Below are 17,319 nucleotides of genomic sequence, written 5' to 3'. Positions count from 1 at the left end.
GAATTTCAATCTCTTGACTATAAAATATTTAAATCATTCAAAAGTCAACACAAATTTAAAAAGTACAGAGACTCACTGTCTTCTCAACAATTTTGCTGTTTCTTCTCTCTAGTAAATTTTGTTACTAGTTTTTGGTTTATTTTTTGTTTTTTTTTACACAACATGCAAATGTGCTTATATGTATATATGCATATATTTATAAATCATACATGTATACTTATATATAATATATATTATTTTCCCTTCTTTCTTGAACAAAAGGAAGTATATCATATGTAGTGTGCATACACTTCTGCATCTTGTTTTTGCCTTTAAAAATATATCTTGAGAATTATTCCCTATAATAAGAAGTTCACAGCTTCTTTTTCCTTTCTCATGACTACATGGTTTGTAGATATGTAGATAACTGCGCATGTGGGCTTCTTGTATTTATATAAATATTTTATTTTTTAGTGAGTTGTTAGGGACTGAATCATGTCTCCTCCACATACATTCACATAAAGGAGAATGGAGGGCTCTGTCGGGATGAAGGGATCAGGAAGTGGCAGGAGCACTGGTGCCTTTAGGAAGGAATCCACCAGGTCCGTGGAAACTCTGAAACCACATGTAAGGCCACACTCCAGAGTTTCATTTTGCCACTTCTATGTCCTATACTTCATGTGATCTTCCTTCCTTCCCTTCTATTACCAAACTGTTCAAATAATCCTGTTATTTTTACACAAATACAATAATGTATGCTATAGGACATTAGTAAATGCAGACAAACAAAAAATTCATCATTTCCATCATTCAAGGTCATCATTTAACACTTTAGCACATGTCCTTATGGATTTCCTTTGTTGCAAGCACACACACACACACACACACACACACACACACACTCACATTTGTAATTTTTAACAAAACTGAGAGCATACTGGGCTCAAAGAAGATTCCTCAATCTTCTTTTTCCAATTATCACCACCTTTCATTAATACCCAGACTATATCTGAATTTCTCCAATGCTGCCCCCCCCCCAAAAAGTCCTTGTTAACTGGTTTGTTCAAACCAATAATGACTCCAGGACCATGCACTGCATCTGAAATCTAAATCCATTAAATCTTGTTTAATTAAGCATAGTCCCATTTTTATGTCACTGACTTGCTGAAGAAATCAAGTCATTTGTTCTGCAGAATGTCAAACCCTCTGTTATTTGTCCAACATATTGCTTCTTCTTGGCATTGTTAAGCTTGTTCCTCTAATCCTTGATTTTCCTCTAAGTGGAAATTATTTCTAAAGGCTTTATATCATTAAGTTACATACTGAATACATCACTAGGGATGGTGTGCATTTCATGATTAGAAGACACCTAACACCTGTTGCCTCACTAGGAGTGATGTGCAGACTGATCCCTGCATGTGTTAGTGAAGACTGTTTGAGTTCCTCAGGTACAGATCTGACTTTTCCCTTATAACTACAAAAGTGTGTGTGTGTGTGTGTGTGTGTGTGTGTGTGTGTGTGTGTGTGGTATTTTGCGTCTGTGTTAGTTATTTTGGTACTACACTAATGTTCACTGATCATTTACCATTAATGGTTTTATAACTGATCACCTTTGCCTGAATCTGTTCATGGCATTCAAAAAAATATGTTACACTGGATTTTAATGACCTTGAGTGCAAGGGCTTTGACGTGAAAATTTAGCAACTCCTTAAGTAAGAGTTGATTCTCATGATATCACTTTGGGGGTAGGTCTTAAAAGGTAATTTAGGGAGCACCTCAACCTGATAAATTGTTGGGGCTTAAATATTTCCCAAATAAAATAAAGATAAAACTAAAAATGGTAATTTAGAGCAAATCTTGTCCTTTGCGGAGGTATCAGCAATGGGGTCTGAGTGCTAGAGTTCAGCTCCTGTTCTTTTTGCCCCTCTTTTTTCTTTAAAGGATCATTAATTCCTAGTGGTTTCCATCATTACTTACATGCTGGTGTTTCTCAGATCTGTATCTTCAGCTCTGTGTTCACACCACCTTAATTACATATCAAGGCTTGATGGACTCTTCTTCACTAAGTGCTGCCACATTTAATTTCCAGGTATTTCTAAAAGGTGCCATCATTCCCCCAGTCCTTCACCCAGGTATAGACCTTCCTCAGCTTGCAGTAGGATCAGACAACATCTCCTGACTGTGCTTTCCCTCAGCAGTGGTTTGCCATTCACATCCACCATGCATTCCATTGCTAGTCATATATTCCTTAGATTGTTTCTCGTGTCACTTCCTGGTTTGGTTCACACTATTTTAGTAAATTCCTATTGCCTACCTGGTCAAGCCTACATTCTTTGGTCTCATTTTTATTTTTTTGTAGTCAGGGCCTATGTAACCTGATCATATCCTGTCCAGGGCTCTATCTGAACTTCTGCAGCACAACTACACACATAACACAGCATCTACAACAATGCTTTTGATTTATTCACCTTTAATTTCTAAAGGTCTAAATTCTTCAACTCTACTGGTGAGTCCTTTGAATGAGTGGTCTCACTTACATTTCTGAATTAGTTCCCCGAAGATGTGACCTATGAAGCATAGTCTATTCTTCTGTCTCTCTCAAGTATTGCACTTAAGCGGCCTTCTCCTGCTGAGTATCACGAACATACACACACTCCTCTGGAGTTAATTCTGTATTTTTTGGTGCCTTACTCCAGGGTCTAGCATTTTGTATTAAAATTCTTGTTATAAAATTCTTCTTTAGTTTAGCTGAAATCCCCCCTGTGTAGGTGAAATGTTATTTCTTCCCATTGTCAGCGAAAAAGAACATCTGGTTAACATCCATAACAGTCTCAAGTACAAGGCATGGAGATGTTCTGGAACTCTGAAAGGTCACTGCATTTCTTTACCTGAACATCTTATAAATCTGATGAATTTAACCCATCCAAAAAATCTCCAGGGTTACAGAAACTGTGCTTCTATGATCTTTCCTTAGTATCCTGGGAATTTCCCCAAACTATGGTCTTTTCCCTGAATCTTGGAATTCTGTGTTTTCAATCTTTCCCCTTTCTATGTGGAGGGCACAATTCAGTTCCTGGGCTGCTACAGAGTCACTTGGCAGATATGAGAGGCACAAAAGACATCATCACATAGTCTAAGGCATGCAGCGGGAAAGAAGAATGCAAATATTAAAACATCTCTCATGGTAGTAGAGTGTCCATCTTTACACAGCAGCAAGACCCTGGCCCTTTTCCTGAGTTTTTAATAACTTTTCTGTTATCTCTACCCTTATTGTTTTTAGCAATTAATCAGATAAGAATAATAAACAAGATAGGTAAGTTTGAAGCATCAGAAAGACCTCTACGGATATTTTATTTTCTCTGAAGATTGAACCCAGGACTTTGTGCATGCTAAGCACATGTTCCACCATGAAAAGATCTTCAAAGAAACACACACATATCATGTCATTCTGATCTGTGCTACTCAACATGGTTTGACACACCAGGTTTGGCCACTGATCACAGATCCGCCTTGCTCCACTCGGCTCTGGCTGCCTTTGAGGATGATGTCATTCTGTACACACATTCGGGAAGAATAAACTGTCTTTTGGTTTTGCATATAAAGATTAAAAAGTGAATCAACGGAATAAAAATGATGGTTTAGAAAAAAATCAAAAATGAGCTGCAGTGATATTCAATACTATCTTTTATAAAAAAGAAGATGAAATGGTTACTTTAATAAGCCGGAGGACTGCAACTATGACCTTCTGTATCCTTCTTTTGATTTTCTTCTAAACTCAGGAATCTCTGATTGGCTAGATACCAGTATTTCTTTTCACCCCTGGGCCAAATTTTTGGCTTGGTTGGGAACAGCTGCCAGTATTTCTTTTTGCTGCCAGTCAGTCAAAAAATGTGCTCACGTTGGAGGCCTGGCTGCCTCCCACCCAGGGTGCTGGATGCATTAACTTTTTCACACACAGCCTTTGCCAGGCTGTACATGGAAGTCCATCACAGACAGTAAGGCTCACTGCATCACCAGCTAGTTTGGGGGTGGTGCCAATGTCAGTTAGAGAGACTGTCAACATATTTTAGGAGTCTGTGGCAAAGTGATGAATTTTACTCCATGCACCAAGTTAATGGGAAAAAAGAACACTTCCGAGATATTAGGAAGCCAAAAGTGCTATTATTTAATTGCACCAATTCTCAAAGCAAAACAAATCAACCCTTTATCTAGTCTGTGATTTGGTTAGGAACTCAAATACGAATATAAATATATAGGTATTAACTAATTAGTATACAAGATTTTATTCTACTTTATGCTTCTAAGAACAGAACAACGTTTTTTTTTTTTAAATGACAATCAAGCTTCAATCTAAGGCTTGTTGGGTATGATCCATTTTATTAAAAAATTCCTGAATCAATTTCCTGGCTTACAGCATATCCAACCAAGATTCCAGGTGTTCTCACCATAAGTAGGGTCTCTTTCAAAGGCTGCTTTTATAATAGCACACCCACCAGAAATGTCACAAACACCCCAACAATAGAGTTGAAACCTAAAGCAGTTTGGTGACATTCCAAATTTTTGAATGGAATGTGAATCCATTAAGATTATTAGGTAACTTTATTGATACCCTCAAATTTGTGTCAAATGTTAAAGCTGCCAAAGAAAAGACAGAATAAAAAGGAGCTCTTGGATCCCAACTCTGAGAATTTTGGTGTGGAAACTGTATTTGCTTGTAGCTCACTTAAAAGACACACCATGCTTTCACTGTTTAATTGCAATCTCAGTTTTCAGGAAGCAAAGAGAAATGAGATACATAATCAATGTTTCTCTTCCGTTTGGCTTTCAGCCTAAATAGTCCTGCACTTTTATTGGCAAAGTAGGACAGGTAATAACAGTGAACAAGAGACCTATTCTAAGAAGTACTGGCTCAAGTAAAGTACCACTACATCATGAGTGACTCAACCATCTATGGCATGATTACTCTGCAACCATGAAGCCAGGCTAATTGGACAATGGCCTGCGGCCAAGCTCGTGCTGGCATGACCCAAAAATCCTTGACTGATAGCCATGTTGTCTCTTTATCACACTTTTTTTTTTTGGGTGGGGGGCAGGGGGGCTAATCTAAATGAGAAATGAAATAATTAAAAAAAAAAAACCTTCCCAAGTACTATTTAACTTCTTATCAAGAATTCACAGTTTAATTAAGTATCCTGTTAAAGACCTGGGTCCTATGATTAAATATGACAAAATAATAGTTATGATTACTGATCAAGTGAGGAACTTTATAGCTCTGAACTTTGTCTTTAAAGCTATTATTAATTTTAATTGAAATAGTTAAGAGTCTCCATAGAAGTAGAGAAAAAAATAAATGTAAGGGACATTTTGTTCATATGTAGAGAAGAGTTTTAAGAAGCACAGATATGCTGGTAACTAATTTCACGAAATTTAATGCAAACAACTTTATTGTGAAAGTCCTTGTTATAAACCCACATAAAATGTTGATTATTGTGGTCATCTTATATGAAATAGGGATAAACAGGTTTAGTGAAAAGAAACCTTAAAACTGGCTTTGAAATCAGGTCATTTAAAATGATTTTTAGATACGTCTTAGGTTTTTGTCTACTCAACTCCTACTACTATGCCAAAAGAGGAATGCATTTCTGCATCAGTTTCTTTAAATAGGACTTACTGGCCTCAGGATTTAAGAAATGTAAGAGGTTTGAAAACAGCTTATGCATCTCAGTTTTAAAATTAGCTATTGCCGTGGCTATTTTCACCCTAGATTTCCCTCCCTCAGTATCAGCATCCTCCTGCAGCCTTCAGAGATGGAATCACAATAGAATCTGCTCCCCTTTTCATGTCTTTGCTTTAATGCACCCCCATCTGAGACTGAGGCCCAGATTTCAGGGTTGGAAGTCACCTCTGTATTACTATAAATAAGTTCTGCCTTGAGGCATTTCAGAACTATCAGCATGATTCTAGGACTTGAAAACTTTTTACTTGCCAGCAAGTAGTTACCTGGAATATTTTGACTTCTTATTTATTTGCTTTTTTTTTTTTTTTTTTTTTTTCATCTGCTGCCAAGTCTCACTAATGCAACTTGGAAAATTGCACCACAGCTTTTAATGAGGATTCTGAGGTAAGAGCCATTTCATCAGAGAAGACTGTTCTTTCCTTTTATGGGAATAATAACACCTACTGTTTCTATAGCACCATCCTTCCAAGAAGCTGAACATATCACGTTTCATTAATCTGAACAGCAGCCCTGCAAGTCAAGCTGGGAGTTAGTATTATTACTCCCTGCACATGCATGTTGAAATTGAGGTCATTAAATGTGAAATAATTTTCTCCAAATTCCAAAACCTTCTCAAATGGTTAGGGAGCCATGATCTATCTGCATCTTCTGCAGTCTGCTTATGTTCTAGGTTATCAAATAGCCCAGTGGTCCTACAGAATTTTAACTTCCAACTCCTGTGAATGCCTGCAAGATATTTTCTGAGAACTTAGGGGAGTAGTGACAAAAATAAACAACACAACTGAGCTTCTCTTCTGGAGTCCTATGGTTCTTTCCTTTCCTGAACACTTTGCCTCCCATTTCCACAGCCTTTGCCCTTGTCTCTTAATACAAACATCTTTTCTGTCTTCCTGGAAAGCAAGATTTCTTATCTTTCCTTTCCATAGAAACCTGGCAAAGTTAAGGACTACAAACCTATAGCATGGGGTAGGACCCAGGGATCATTCAGTCCAATTCTACCTTTTTCAGATAAGGATGTGCCTTGAGAAGTCCATCTGCTTGGTGGGTAGATCCTTTGTGCTCTCAAGGACATTCATTTACCAATTGACTTCTGTCTCCTAAATCATCTAGTTTTCTCTCTCCCAGAACTTTCCCATGAGCCCAGGTACTAGTCAGGATAGGTTAGGCTCTACCGTAATAACAAATAAAACATCAAATTCTTGTTTATTTTGAGATGGGATCTTGTTATTTGTTCAAGCAATATTCCCACCTCAGCCTCCCAAGTAGCTAGGACTACAGGTGCAGGTCACCAAGCTCAGCTGAAACATCAAATGTTAATGGCTTAAGGTAGAATTTTGTTTCTTAACCACGTCAGTCTGATTTGAGTTAGATGGCTCTCTTTCCTGACTTTCCTCCGAAAGTGACTCAGGGATCTGGGCTTCAGCTTAACCATCTTGGGAATTCTTTGTCACCAAAGAATGGGAAAGAACATGAAGAACTCAGATCTGCTTCTAACTGCTTCAGACCAGAAGTGACACATGAGTTCATCTCACATGCCATTGGTAGATCTAGTCACATGGCGTATCTGATTACAAATTGAGGAAAACAGTGTGGGTGAACAATGATAATCAAAGAGCGCAAATATGTTGGAATTTCCTCCTACTTAAAACAAAAAACTAAAGCTAAATGAAACATCTTGACACTATTTCCCTCCAGCTACTGGCTCAATTCTCTACTTTAACTCAAGAAGCCTCAAGCCCAGCCTATATTCATTTTCTCCAATTCTTCTCTATTCTCTCTAAAACAAAATTGAATTGGTTTTTGCCCCTATTGCCTTCCCAAAGGGGCTCAACGAAATCACAGTGGCCTTGACATTGCTGGACGTCAGTTTTCAGCCTTCATTTAGCTATCAGAATCATTTGACACAGCTGATTATTCTCTGCTCAAAATGCTTCCTTTTCTTGGTTTACTGCACACTACACTTTCTTGCTTTCCCTCCTGCTATAATGACTGCTTCTTCCTGGTATACTGTGATGGCTCTTTTTCATCTTCCTGACCTCTCATTTCTGGAAAGCCCCAAGGCTCAATCCTAAGACCTCTTTTCATTTCTATGTACACTAACTACCTTGGTGATTGTTTCTAGTCTATGACTTCCAATATCCTTGATACTCTGCAGTGGCACATACCATAATCACAGGAGGCTATGATCTCAGAAGGCTGAGGCAGGAGGATCACAAGTTGGAGGCCAGCCTCAACAACTTAGTGAGGCTCTAAGCAACTTGGTGAGACCCTGGGTCAAAATAAAAAATAAAAAGGACCAGGGATGTAGCTCAGTGGTGAAGTGCCTCTGGGTTCATTCTTAGTACCAAAACAAACACACATGTAAACAAAATCTCCTAACTCTAGCCTAGGCTTTACCCATGAGTTCCAGTCATACACATCCAACAGTGCATTAGACCTCTTTACTTAAATCCAGACAGGTGTCTCAAATGCAATATATAAGAAATAGAACTCCCAGTTCTGCTCTACCCCACCCCTTCCCTCACAAACCTGCTCCCCCCAATCTTTTCCAATCTCAGTTAGTGGCAACTCCAATTTTCCTATCAGCTCAGCCCCAAACTTTGGAGCTATCTGTTTCCTTTCTTTCTCTCCCACTTTATACCCAATCCATAAGAAAACCCCATAAGTTCTACCTTCAAAATGCCACTGAGAATCTGACACTAATGACCACTCCACTATCATGGCCCTGGTTGAGGCCATCACGTCATGCCTTGTTTACTGTCTTACCCTCTTCAATGTTTTCCCTGATTCTGCCCTTGCCCTCTTTCAATCCATTTTCACACAGCAGTCAAAATGATCTTCTCCTGTGAAATCCTTGGGTGGCTTCCCAGCTCATTCCAAGTAAAGGTCAAGTGTTTGGCAAGGTACACAGTCCAGCCCCATCTCCTCCCAGACGCACCTCTTTCCATTCCCCGCTTGCTCACTCTGCTACTGAGTCAGATGTGCCAAGACTGCTCCAGTATCTGGGCCCTTTTTTGCTGTTCCTCTGCCTAGCTCCCTCCTTCTCCAGATTGTCAGTGTGGCTGGCCCCCTCACCTTCTTATGCTCCCCAGAAGTTACCCCTGCAAAGAAGCCATTCTTGACCCCCCCCCCATTTTAAAATCCCAATACCTGTATCCTGACATTTCCTAACCCCCATTACTGTTTCTTTTCCTCAATGGCATCTAATTGAGTACATTTGGAATTCATTAAATTTCTCTCTCCTTCACTCCATTGGAATGTAAATGAGGTTCAGCCAGAACCCATAATGGTACCTTCTGATACATGGTGGGACCTTGATAAACTGTTGAATGAATGAAGAAATAAATTAGTGAGGAAGCAGAAGCCCAAAGGAACTGAATAGTTTGCTAGAGACTTTACACGCGGGTGGTGCCAAGGCCCAGATTATGGTTTTCCCATTCCTGTATGGCTGATGTTTCTCAGTTTTCATAAATTTCCTTAGTCTTATCCTGGTAAAGAATGGTGGTGTCTCCCTTAGAGTTCTGTTTAAGTGGTGAATGGAGAGGTCAAAAAGGACTGTGCTCCAGGGTGGATGAATGCTTTGCCTTTATCCCCGTGGTCATGCCACTTCCCAAAGATGTCACCCATTGTTTTCTTCAAAACCTCCACCTTTCCCTGCAGACACACTGGGCTCAGAAAGCTGTGGGCAAACTGTACTGCAGCATTAAATAGCTTCTGTAGCATTACATACTGAAAGGACTGTCTGAAGATAATCATAACTCTTATTCCTTTCTTAAAAGACTGGACCTAAACCATCCCAGAGACATTAACAGCTTTCATAGCCTCTAAAAACTTCCAGACAAGAAGATTCCATAATCTTGTTGGCATTCGCACTTGGCAGCACTGCTGCAGGAACATTCTTTATTGCACCCTGTGGTGAAGACAACACAGGCCTCTTCTTCCCAAGCCTTCTGGGTCAGCTTTCTTTCTTTCTCTCTCTTTTTGGTAGTGAAAAGAATAAGATTTATCACAAGCTGGAGAGAGAGAGTGCAAAAGTCTGAAATATATTTGTACCTCAGGGGCCATAGTTACTTCCACCCCATAGCCATCCTCTGCACACTTCCTCTTTGCTAGAGAATGAAAGGACATAGGAAATAAGACAAAGAAGGTGGCAGAGAATCCCCTGACAACTGCTCTTCCCAAGCATTCGGTGAAGGAGTCAAGCAGCCTCCTGAGAGCAGGCTGGAGACAGACCTTCTGTGGCTGCACAGTTTCTAAGGAAGCACATCCTATTTCTGACCTTGATTCCACACACCACGAGATGGAACTTTATGACTGTGATGCTACTTCTGGCATGGTTGGTATCCATCCTGAAATGGTGTCCATGACCTTTGCTAAGAATGTGTCTCCTGAGCCATCTTTAATCCTAATGAGCAGGGGGAGAACGGCTTGAGGTGCCTGTCACATCAACCACTTTCTCTTCTCTCTTAGCACAAAACACAATTTCTAGTTAAAAATTTAAATGACCTGTTGTATTATACAACGGAAGTACTAAGTACAATGGCTGATTTCCTATTATTTGCTGACACAGATCTGGGTCTATTTTCAGTGGGGAGCCAACACCTAAATCCTATAAGTCTCAGGTCTACCTTTCAATCTATTTGAGAGAGGAGAAAAAATAAAAAATAAAAGCAACTGAATTATTCCTTGACTTCTAGAAGGAGGCCTCTATTTTTAATCTCTCCCCTTTCAGTTTAGAGGCTGAAGGTGGGCACTGTGAGTGGTTTCACATTTGTTGGTGCTTCCCAGCAACAGTGAGGATTTCAGGGGAGAAGTACAGGACTGGACAGTAGTTCGGTAAGAGCTGGGTTTGGCCTAAACTAAATGAAGTCGGGAGCAGGAGGGTGCCAGTTTACATTTGGAAGTTTCACAGTGCAAGGAAGAACTCTCAAATTGAGACACAGCATTGGCTGGCAGGTGTGTGTTGAGGTGTGGCAAGTGGGAACATGGGTGGGGGCAGGCCAGAAGTTGATCAGAATAAAGTGGTAAGAGTATGTGAGGTTAACTATTTCATTGCTTTTTCTTGTATCATGGGAACCAGATGCTATTTAGTTCCAAACTAACCATTTGGGATGTTTGCTTATTTGCCACTTAATTCAAATTCTGTGGTTATTCACAGAGCAAAGTGTGACAATTTTCACTGAGCCTACAAGGACATTTCAGTATGCATACAGCAGAGGAAAACAATGCCCAGTGCACTGGCCATGGACAGGTGCTGAGCAGAGAAGGAGGGCTCTCCCAAGGAGGCCTCAGAACAATGAAAGCTCCACAGAGAAAATGCCAGTGGGGCTGGTCTGCACGTCCCAGCATTCAGACACTTAAGAGCTGGATGACTGACAGCAGAGATTCGTGTAGGAAAGGAGGAGAGAGAGTGTATGGGGAGGGAGAGGAGAAAGAAGGAAGCGGAAGGGAAGAAAGGAAGGAAAGAAATCCAACACATCCCTATTTGGGTTAATGTCAAGACTGCAGGAATAGGAGCCAACAGAACGCCATAATGGTTTGGAGGATATACATGATGCAGGGACAACAGTCCTTTCACAGGGCTGGAAAGCAAGAATATCAACACACAGCCAACTCTTATTTACCTGGGATACAACCAAAAAAGTCAGACAGACTTTTGTGGGATGTCTACCTAGGGTGCCTCTTATTTTAAGTAGGAGTAGGCAATGCCATGGAAATAAGCAATTATTAAGGATTTGTTCTAAAATGAAACTTTAAGGTTATGTCATATGTATTAATATCCTGATTTCCTTTTCATCTTACTGCACTGGTATTGTATTTTGATAAATAATTCAAGGACTTCAGAATTTTAGGGGTTCTTAAAGGTAAGATAGCTAGCAGAGAGATTCAGTGACTAGATTGGGATCCCAGTGCTAACTTGGGTGTAGGGTACAATGTCCAGGGAGTCTCCAGGTGGGGCCAACAGAGTCACAGAAGAGAAACTAAATTATGTAAAATATGACTTTCATTAATACATATACCTTAATATCACCTAAATATTTTTTAAGATCAATAAAAAGCATATAAATGAAATGGTTCTCAAAAGGTAACAGATAATAAATGAACTGTAAGCATCACCTCCTTCCTCAAGACCATTTTGGACAATTGGAAGTTTTCCAAACAGTTCCAGAGACTCTGGAGTTAGAGTAAGTAAGAAAGGGCCTAATATTTGGCAAATGCTTATTATGGGACAGGCACTGTGCTGAAAACTTTTATATTTATTCTTGCTCCTAATGCTCATGGCACCCTGCTTGTGCCCTGCTTGTGCAGATGAGGTAACTCCAGCTCAGAATCCCCAATCATGCCGTGGCTACCATTCTCCAGCCTGCCCATGGTACCCGGTACAGGATGCTCAGCTCCCTACCCCGGTGCCAGTTACTTTGTCTTCAAGTGACCTGTCCTTTTGTTTCTACTATCTCTCTAGCTGCCTACTTACTTGTGGCATGAGGAGAGGTAATGGAGAATTTTACAGTGAGTATATAAAAAGAATTTGAATGTGAACATACTGAGGGCTTATGCAGTTCTCACTTTTATCAGCTGGCCACTCTCCTGCCCTCAGATAAACACGGGTGTTGCTTAACAAGGGTCTGGGATCTGGTGTACCTCCATATCTTGTTTGCTTGTCTTTTTTTGTTTTTGCAGTGCTGGAGATTGAACTCAGCGCCCCACCCATGTCAGGCAAGTGCTCTATCACTGTGCTATATTGTCAGCCCATCTTTTTATTTTTTATTTTTATTTTTAGTTGTTGATGGACTTTTATTTTATTCATTTATTTATATGCAGCACTCTGAATTGAACCCAGTGTCTCATACATGTTAGGCAAGCATTCTACCACTGAGCCACAACCCCAGTTCCCCACCCTTTAAATGTTGGATCTGAATGTCTTTTGATGGAGCAGGTGCTCACTCCATCATTTTCTACTCTTTTATACACAACCTGCTTTCATTAATACTATTTGGAAGGTCTCTGAAAGCATCTGGGTTTGTGAGCCTTAGGATTTGATGGTAGCTGTAATCACTAGCAACTTACACATACAAGTAATGGGGAGTTTGGCTTCTCCTAGGATTGCTGTGAAGAGCCGCTTTGTGGTACAGGGTACAAGAATAGGGATGTATTTGCAAAGACTATGAATGTGAGTTGTATCACCAGGAGCTGTGCAGTAGACACAACTGCTGATGGTGACCCTACAGTTGCACACTGTGCTGGTGGTATACAGGGAATGATACTGGCCTGAATACAAAGCCTAAGAACAGTATCACTCTTCGTCCCATAAAAATGAAGGGAAGCCAGGCTGATTGAAGAAGACGAATAGTATACCCAGTTCAGAGGGTGACCAGGGTTATAGTTTGCTATTGTGAAGCCCATCCTTTGAGTTTCCAGAGCTCAAGCCATCCAACGGAATGGCATCTCTGGACAGAGCAGGTCCAGCTACTGGTGTTTCCAAAGAACTGATATGACTATACTCACAGACATAATTAAGAAACCTGAGTAGGGTATTTTCAAAAATGGTGAGAAAAGCAAGTTTACACTTCTTAGAATCTCACTATGTTAATGGTGAGAATTACTGGTTGCTTTTATTTTTTTCCAAGCAAGGAAGGCCCTGTGAATGCTTTCATTCTCTTATTCTCAAGGGCAATTCAGTGATCCTTAAGCCATTTGAAAGAGAAATCATAGCACTGATTCAGATCCCACATCTAGGACTGCACCAAACTTAGGTGGAACTAGTCAAAATCTGAAGTTTAAGTGAACTAGAAACTACAAGTGACTGAGCCCCAGGTGTGGTTCACTTCCCTTAAAGAAACATGCTCTGTTCAGATTTATGCCTCTGAGATTTCAAGTGTATCAAACAGAAACTGGCTTTGTCACAAACCTAACGTGTGGGCGATTTGGACATCCATGTGGCACAGGTTATACCTTCTAGCTCCTACTCAGCCAATTATAATCAATCCGCCTCCTTTAACAACCACACAAATAAACCAAATTACTGTACCTCTTCAGGCAAGCTGACCACCAAGTCATTTTTTGTCTGTCCAACCAGTGCCTGCCAGAAGTATTCACTGCACGCAGCCAGCACAGCCCGGTGGGCTCGGAACTCCTTCCTCTCCACTATCAGAGTCACGTCACAGAGAATATCCTTTTTCCGCTGGTCATTGAGGCCCAGGAGGATGTTGGTGCAGTGGACTGTGGACTCATACACATACATGGGGGAGTCAGGCTTCTCATCCACAGACATGCCGTTCACACCCTGAAAGAAAGAAAGGCTGAGTCATCACCACTATCAGAGTCACAGAGAGAATCGAGAAAGAGCATCATGGTTCCTGGGTCCAACTCATGGGCCTGGCAGAAAGAAGCAGTACTGCCATCAGCACATTCAAACTTGGTTAGCATAATTAGGTCAGGGAGCACATCTGGAAAGTCAAGGTCGATGGCTGACTTTTAACCTTTACACTCACTGTATCCTTTTACCCTATGGTACAAAGCCAGATCTTTTAAAAACACTTAACATGATTAAAACACACATGTACTTTAAAAGCTGCAGTTTTGATTTTGTTAGGAAGTTGAAACAGAATTTTCACACATAAATAATCCCAATTTGAGTACTAATTGAGATTTGTATTAAGAGGAAATATTTGAAATGCTGTTTTGATGAAGAACATGTAAGTTCTCTAAGTTAAAATTTGGCTAAGATGCCAAGTAGAGTAAATATCTAACCAAAATACATGATTTTAAGCTGGGCACAGTGGTGCATGCTTGTAATCCCAGTGGCTCAGGAGGCTAAGGCAGAAGGATTGAGAGTTCAAAGCCAGCCTCAGCAAAAGCGATGTGCTAAGCAACTCAGTAAGACCCTGTCTCTAAATAAAATACAAAATAGGGGTGGGGATGTGGCTCAGTGGTCGAGTGCCCCTGAGTGCTCCTGAGTTCAATCCCCGGTACCCCTGACCAAATACATGATTTTACAAGTGATCTAAGCTGCATGTGCCCTGAGGAATAGACATAGCAGCTATTATATCTGCCTTCTGCACTTCAAGAAAATGCACAACCAGTGTAATGCAGGTGGTGCTTGACTCTCAGTGTGGAACTGTGCTGTCACTATGTCAGCAGACTTGACGTACGCCTCTTTAAGGAAACACAGGGATCACAATAGGAGTCATGAAACGATGTATTCAAAGTGAAGATGACTTTTACAAAAGTCTTTGCTGTGAAAAGAATCCTTTGAGGTATCTTAAAACACAGTATCCATAATTAATTTATACAATGTGGTTTCTCAGTAATATTTACAACTAGTATGAATCCAGGCAGTGAGTCCTTCTTTCTCTTTTGGCTTCATTCTCATTTAAAAAAAAAAAAAACAAAAAAAAAAAAACAAAAAAAAAAAAACACCTTTCACAATAAACAGCTTTAACAATAAGCTTCACGTATTTAGGGTGTGAAACTTGATGTACGTGTACAACTGTGAAACTGTCATCACAATCAAGATAGTGAACATAAATCAATCACTGCCAGAAGTCTCCCGAATCCCCTTCATAGGTCCTCCCTCCTACCTCTCAGTGCCCTATCTCTGGCAACCATGGATCACCTTTCTGACCATATATATTAGTTTGCATTTTCTAGAGTTATATATAAATGGAATCATGTAGTATGCATTCTTTTATGTCTGGCTTCTTATCCTTGGCATAATTATTTTGACATTCACCCATGTTGAATATATCAAAAGTTTGTTCCTTTATTTCTGATTCATGTTCTATTCCATGGATAGAGCACACATTTTTACCCATTCAAATATTGATGGATATTTGGGTTGTTTCCAGTTTGGGTCTATTACAAATAAAGCTGTTGTGAACATTAGTGTACAAGACTTTTTATGAACATGTGCTTTCTCGTGGGCAAGTATCTGAGTAGAGTGGACGGACTGTATGTTATACATAACTTTAACTCTCCAAGAAACTGCCACTGTTTTCTAAAGTGGTTGTACTATTTTACATCTCCCTAGCAGTGTACGGGAGTTATAGTTCTTTCACATTCTTGTCAACATTTGGTAGGGTCAGGCTTTATAATTTTGGCCATTCTAGTAGGTATTTCTTCTGTGGTTTTAATTTGTCTTCTCTAATGACTGAAGATATTGATCACCTTTCATGCACTTATTTGTCATCTCTGTGTCTTTAGTGAAATGTCTATTCAGATTCCTTGCCTATTTTTTTTTTTTTTTTTTCCTTGCCTATTTTTAATTGAATTTTTTTTTATTATGGAGTTTTGAGGATACATTCTAAATAAAACTCCTTCATGTGATTTGTAAATATTTTCCTCCAGTCTTCTTTAGCTTGTCTTTTCATTCTCTTAATAGTGTCTTTTAAACAGCAGAAAGTTTTCATTTGATAAAGCTCAATTTATCAATTATTTTCTTATTATGGACTTTTAGTGTCATATCTAAAAAAAATCTTTGCCTAAACCAGGGTCACAAAGATCTTCTTCTATGGCTTCTGCTGGAAATTTAGTTTTTTTTTTTTTTTTTTTAAAGTTCTTACATTTAAGTCCTTGATAATTGTGAGTTAATGTTTTATAAGGTACAAGGTATGGATTGAGGTTCTTTTTTTCTTTTGCATATGAATATCCAATTGTTTCAGCACTTTAAAAACACTTTACTGAATTGCCTTTGCACCTTCATTGAAAATCAGTTGTCTACATATGTGTGGATCTATATGTTCGTGTTTATCTTTATGCCTCTATCAGTGTCTTGATTTGTTCTTCTTCAACGTGATTTTGATTCTTTGCATTTTCATATGCATTTTAGAATTAGCTTGTCAATTTCTACAAAGTAAGATTTTCACTAGGATCGTACTGAATCTACTGATCAGTTTGGGCAGAGCTGTGATCTAAGCAATGTTGAATCTAGTGGCCTAAGAACACAGCATTTCCCTTTCTTTAGGTTATCTTTAATCTTTGTCAGCAAAGATTTGTAGTACTGTATAGGTATTGCATATCTTCTGTCAGATTTATACTTAAGTATTAATATTTCTGATGCCATTATAAATTGTATTGTTTTTTAATTTCTACTGCCAAATTTTCACTGCTAATATACAAATACAAATGATGTGTGTGTGTGTGATGCTAGAGCTCAAACCAGGGCCTACAGCATACTAGGCAAGTGCTCTACCACTAAACTACATCCTCAACCCCTATAAATGAATTTTGCGTATTAATTTTATATCCTAAAACCTTGCCTAATTTGCTTATTTGTTCTTAGCCTCTTAAAAGTTTTTTTTTTTTTTTTTTTGGGGGGGGGAGAATCCACTGAATTTTCTTCACTGATTTTTATTTTTGTTGTTATATTCTTTATTCCGCTTACTTTGGATTTAATTTGTTCTTTTTGACCAGTTTCATAATGTGTAAGTTGAATACATTGATCTTACATCTTTTGTCTTTTCTAATACAGGCTTTAACACTGTAAAATTTACCTCATACCGCTTTAGCAGTATCTCACAAATTTTGAAATATTGTATTTTTATTTTTACTCAATTCAAAATACTTCCAAATTTTAATTTTGACTTTTTTCTTTATGTATAAGT

At 39.2% G+C, this 17,319-nt stretch overlaps 1 protein-coding gene across 12 annotated transcripts in view; it reads right to left on the bottom strand.

Annotated features, from left to right (window-relative positions):
• BACH2 (BTB domain and CNC homolog 2) overlaps positions 1-17,319 on the bottom strand; it is a 336,154-nt gene that overhangs the window by 60,612 nt on the left and 258,223 nt on the right. For all 12 annotated transcript variants that reach the window (XM_079146715.1, XM_079146712.1, XM_079146710.1 and 9 more), the window contains one exon: positions 13,746-14,000. In XM_079146715.1, the coding sequence (XP_079002841.1) occupies positions 13,746-13,988 (243 nt within the window). In that variant the 5' untranslated portion in view covers positions 13,989-14,000. The remainder of the gene's footprint in view (positions 1-13,745; positions 14,001-17,319) is intronic.

This window comes from Sciurus vulgaris (genome assembly GCF_902686455.1).
Source record: "Sciurus vulgaris genome assembly, chromosome: 7".
Taxonomy (NCBI): domain Eukaryota; kingdom Metazoa; phylum Chordata; class Mammalia; order Rodentia; family Sciuridae; genus Sciurus; species Sciurus vulgaris.
Note: the sequence above shows the minus strand (reverse complement) of the source record. Positions and strands in the feature narration are given on the sequence as shown.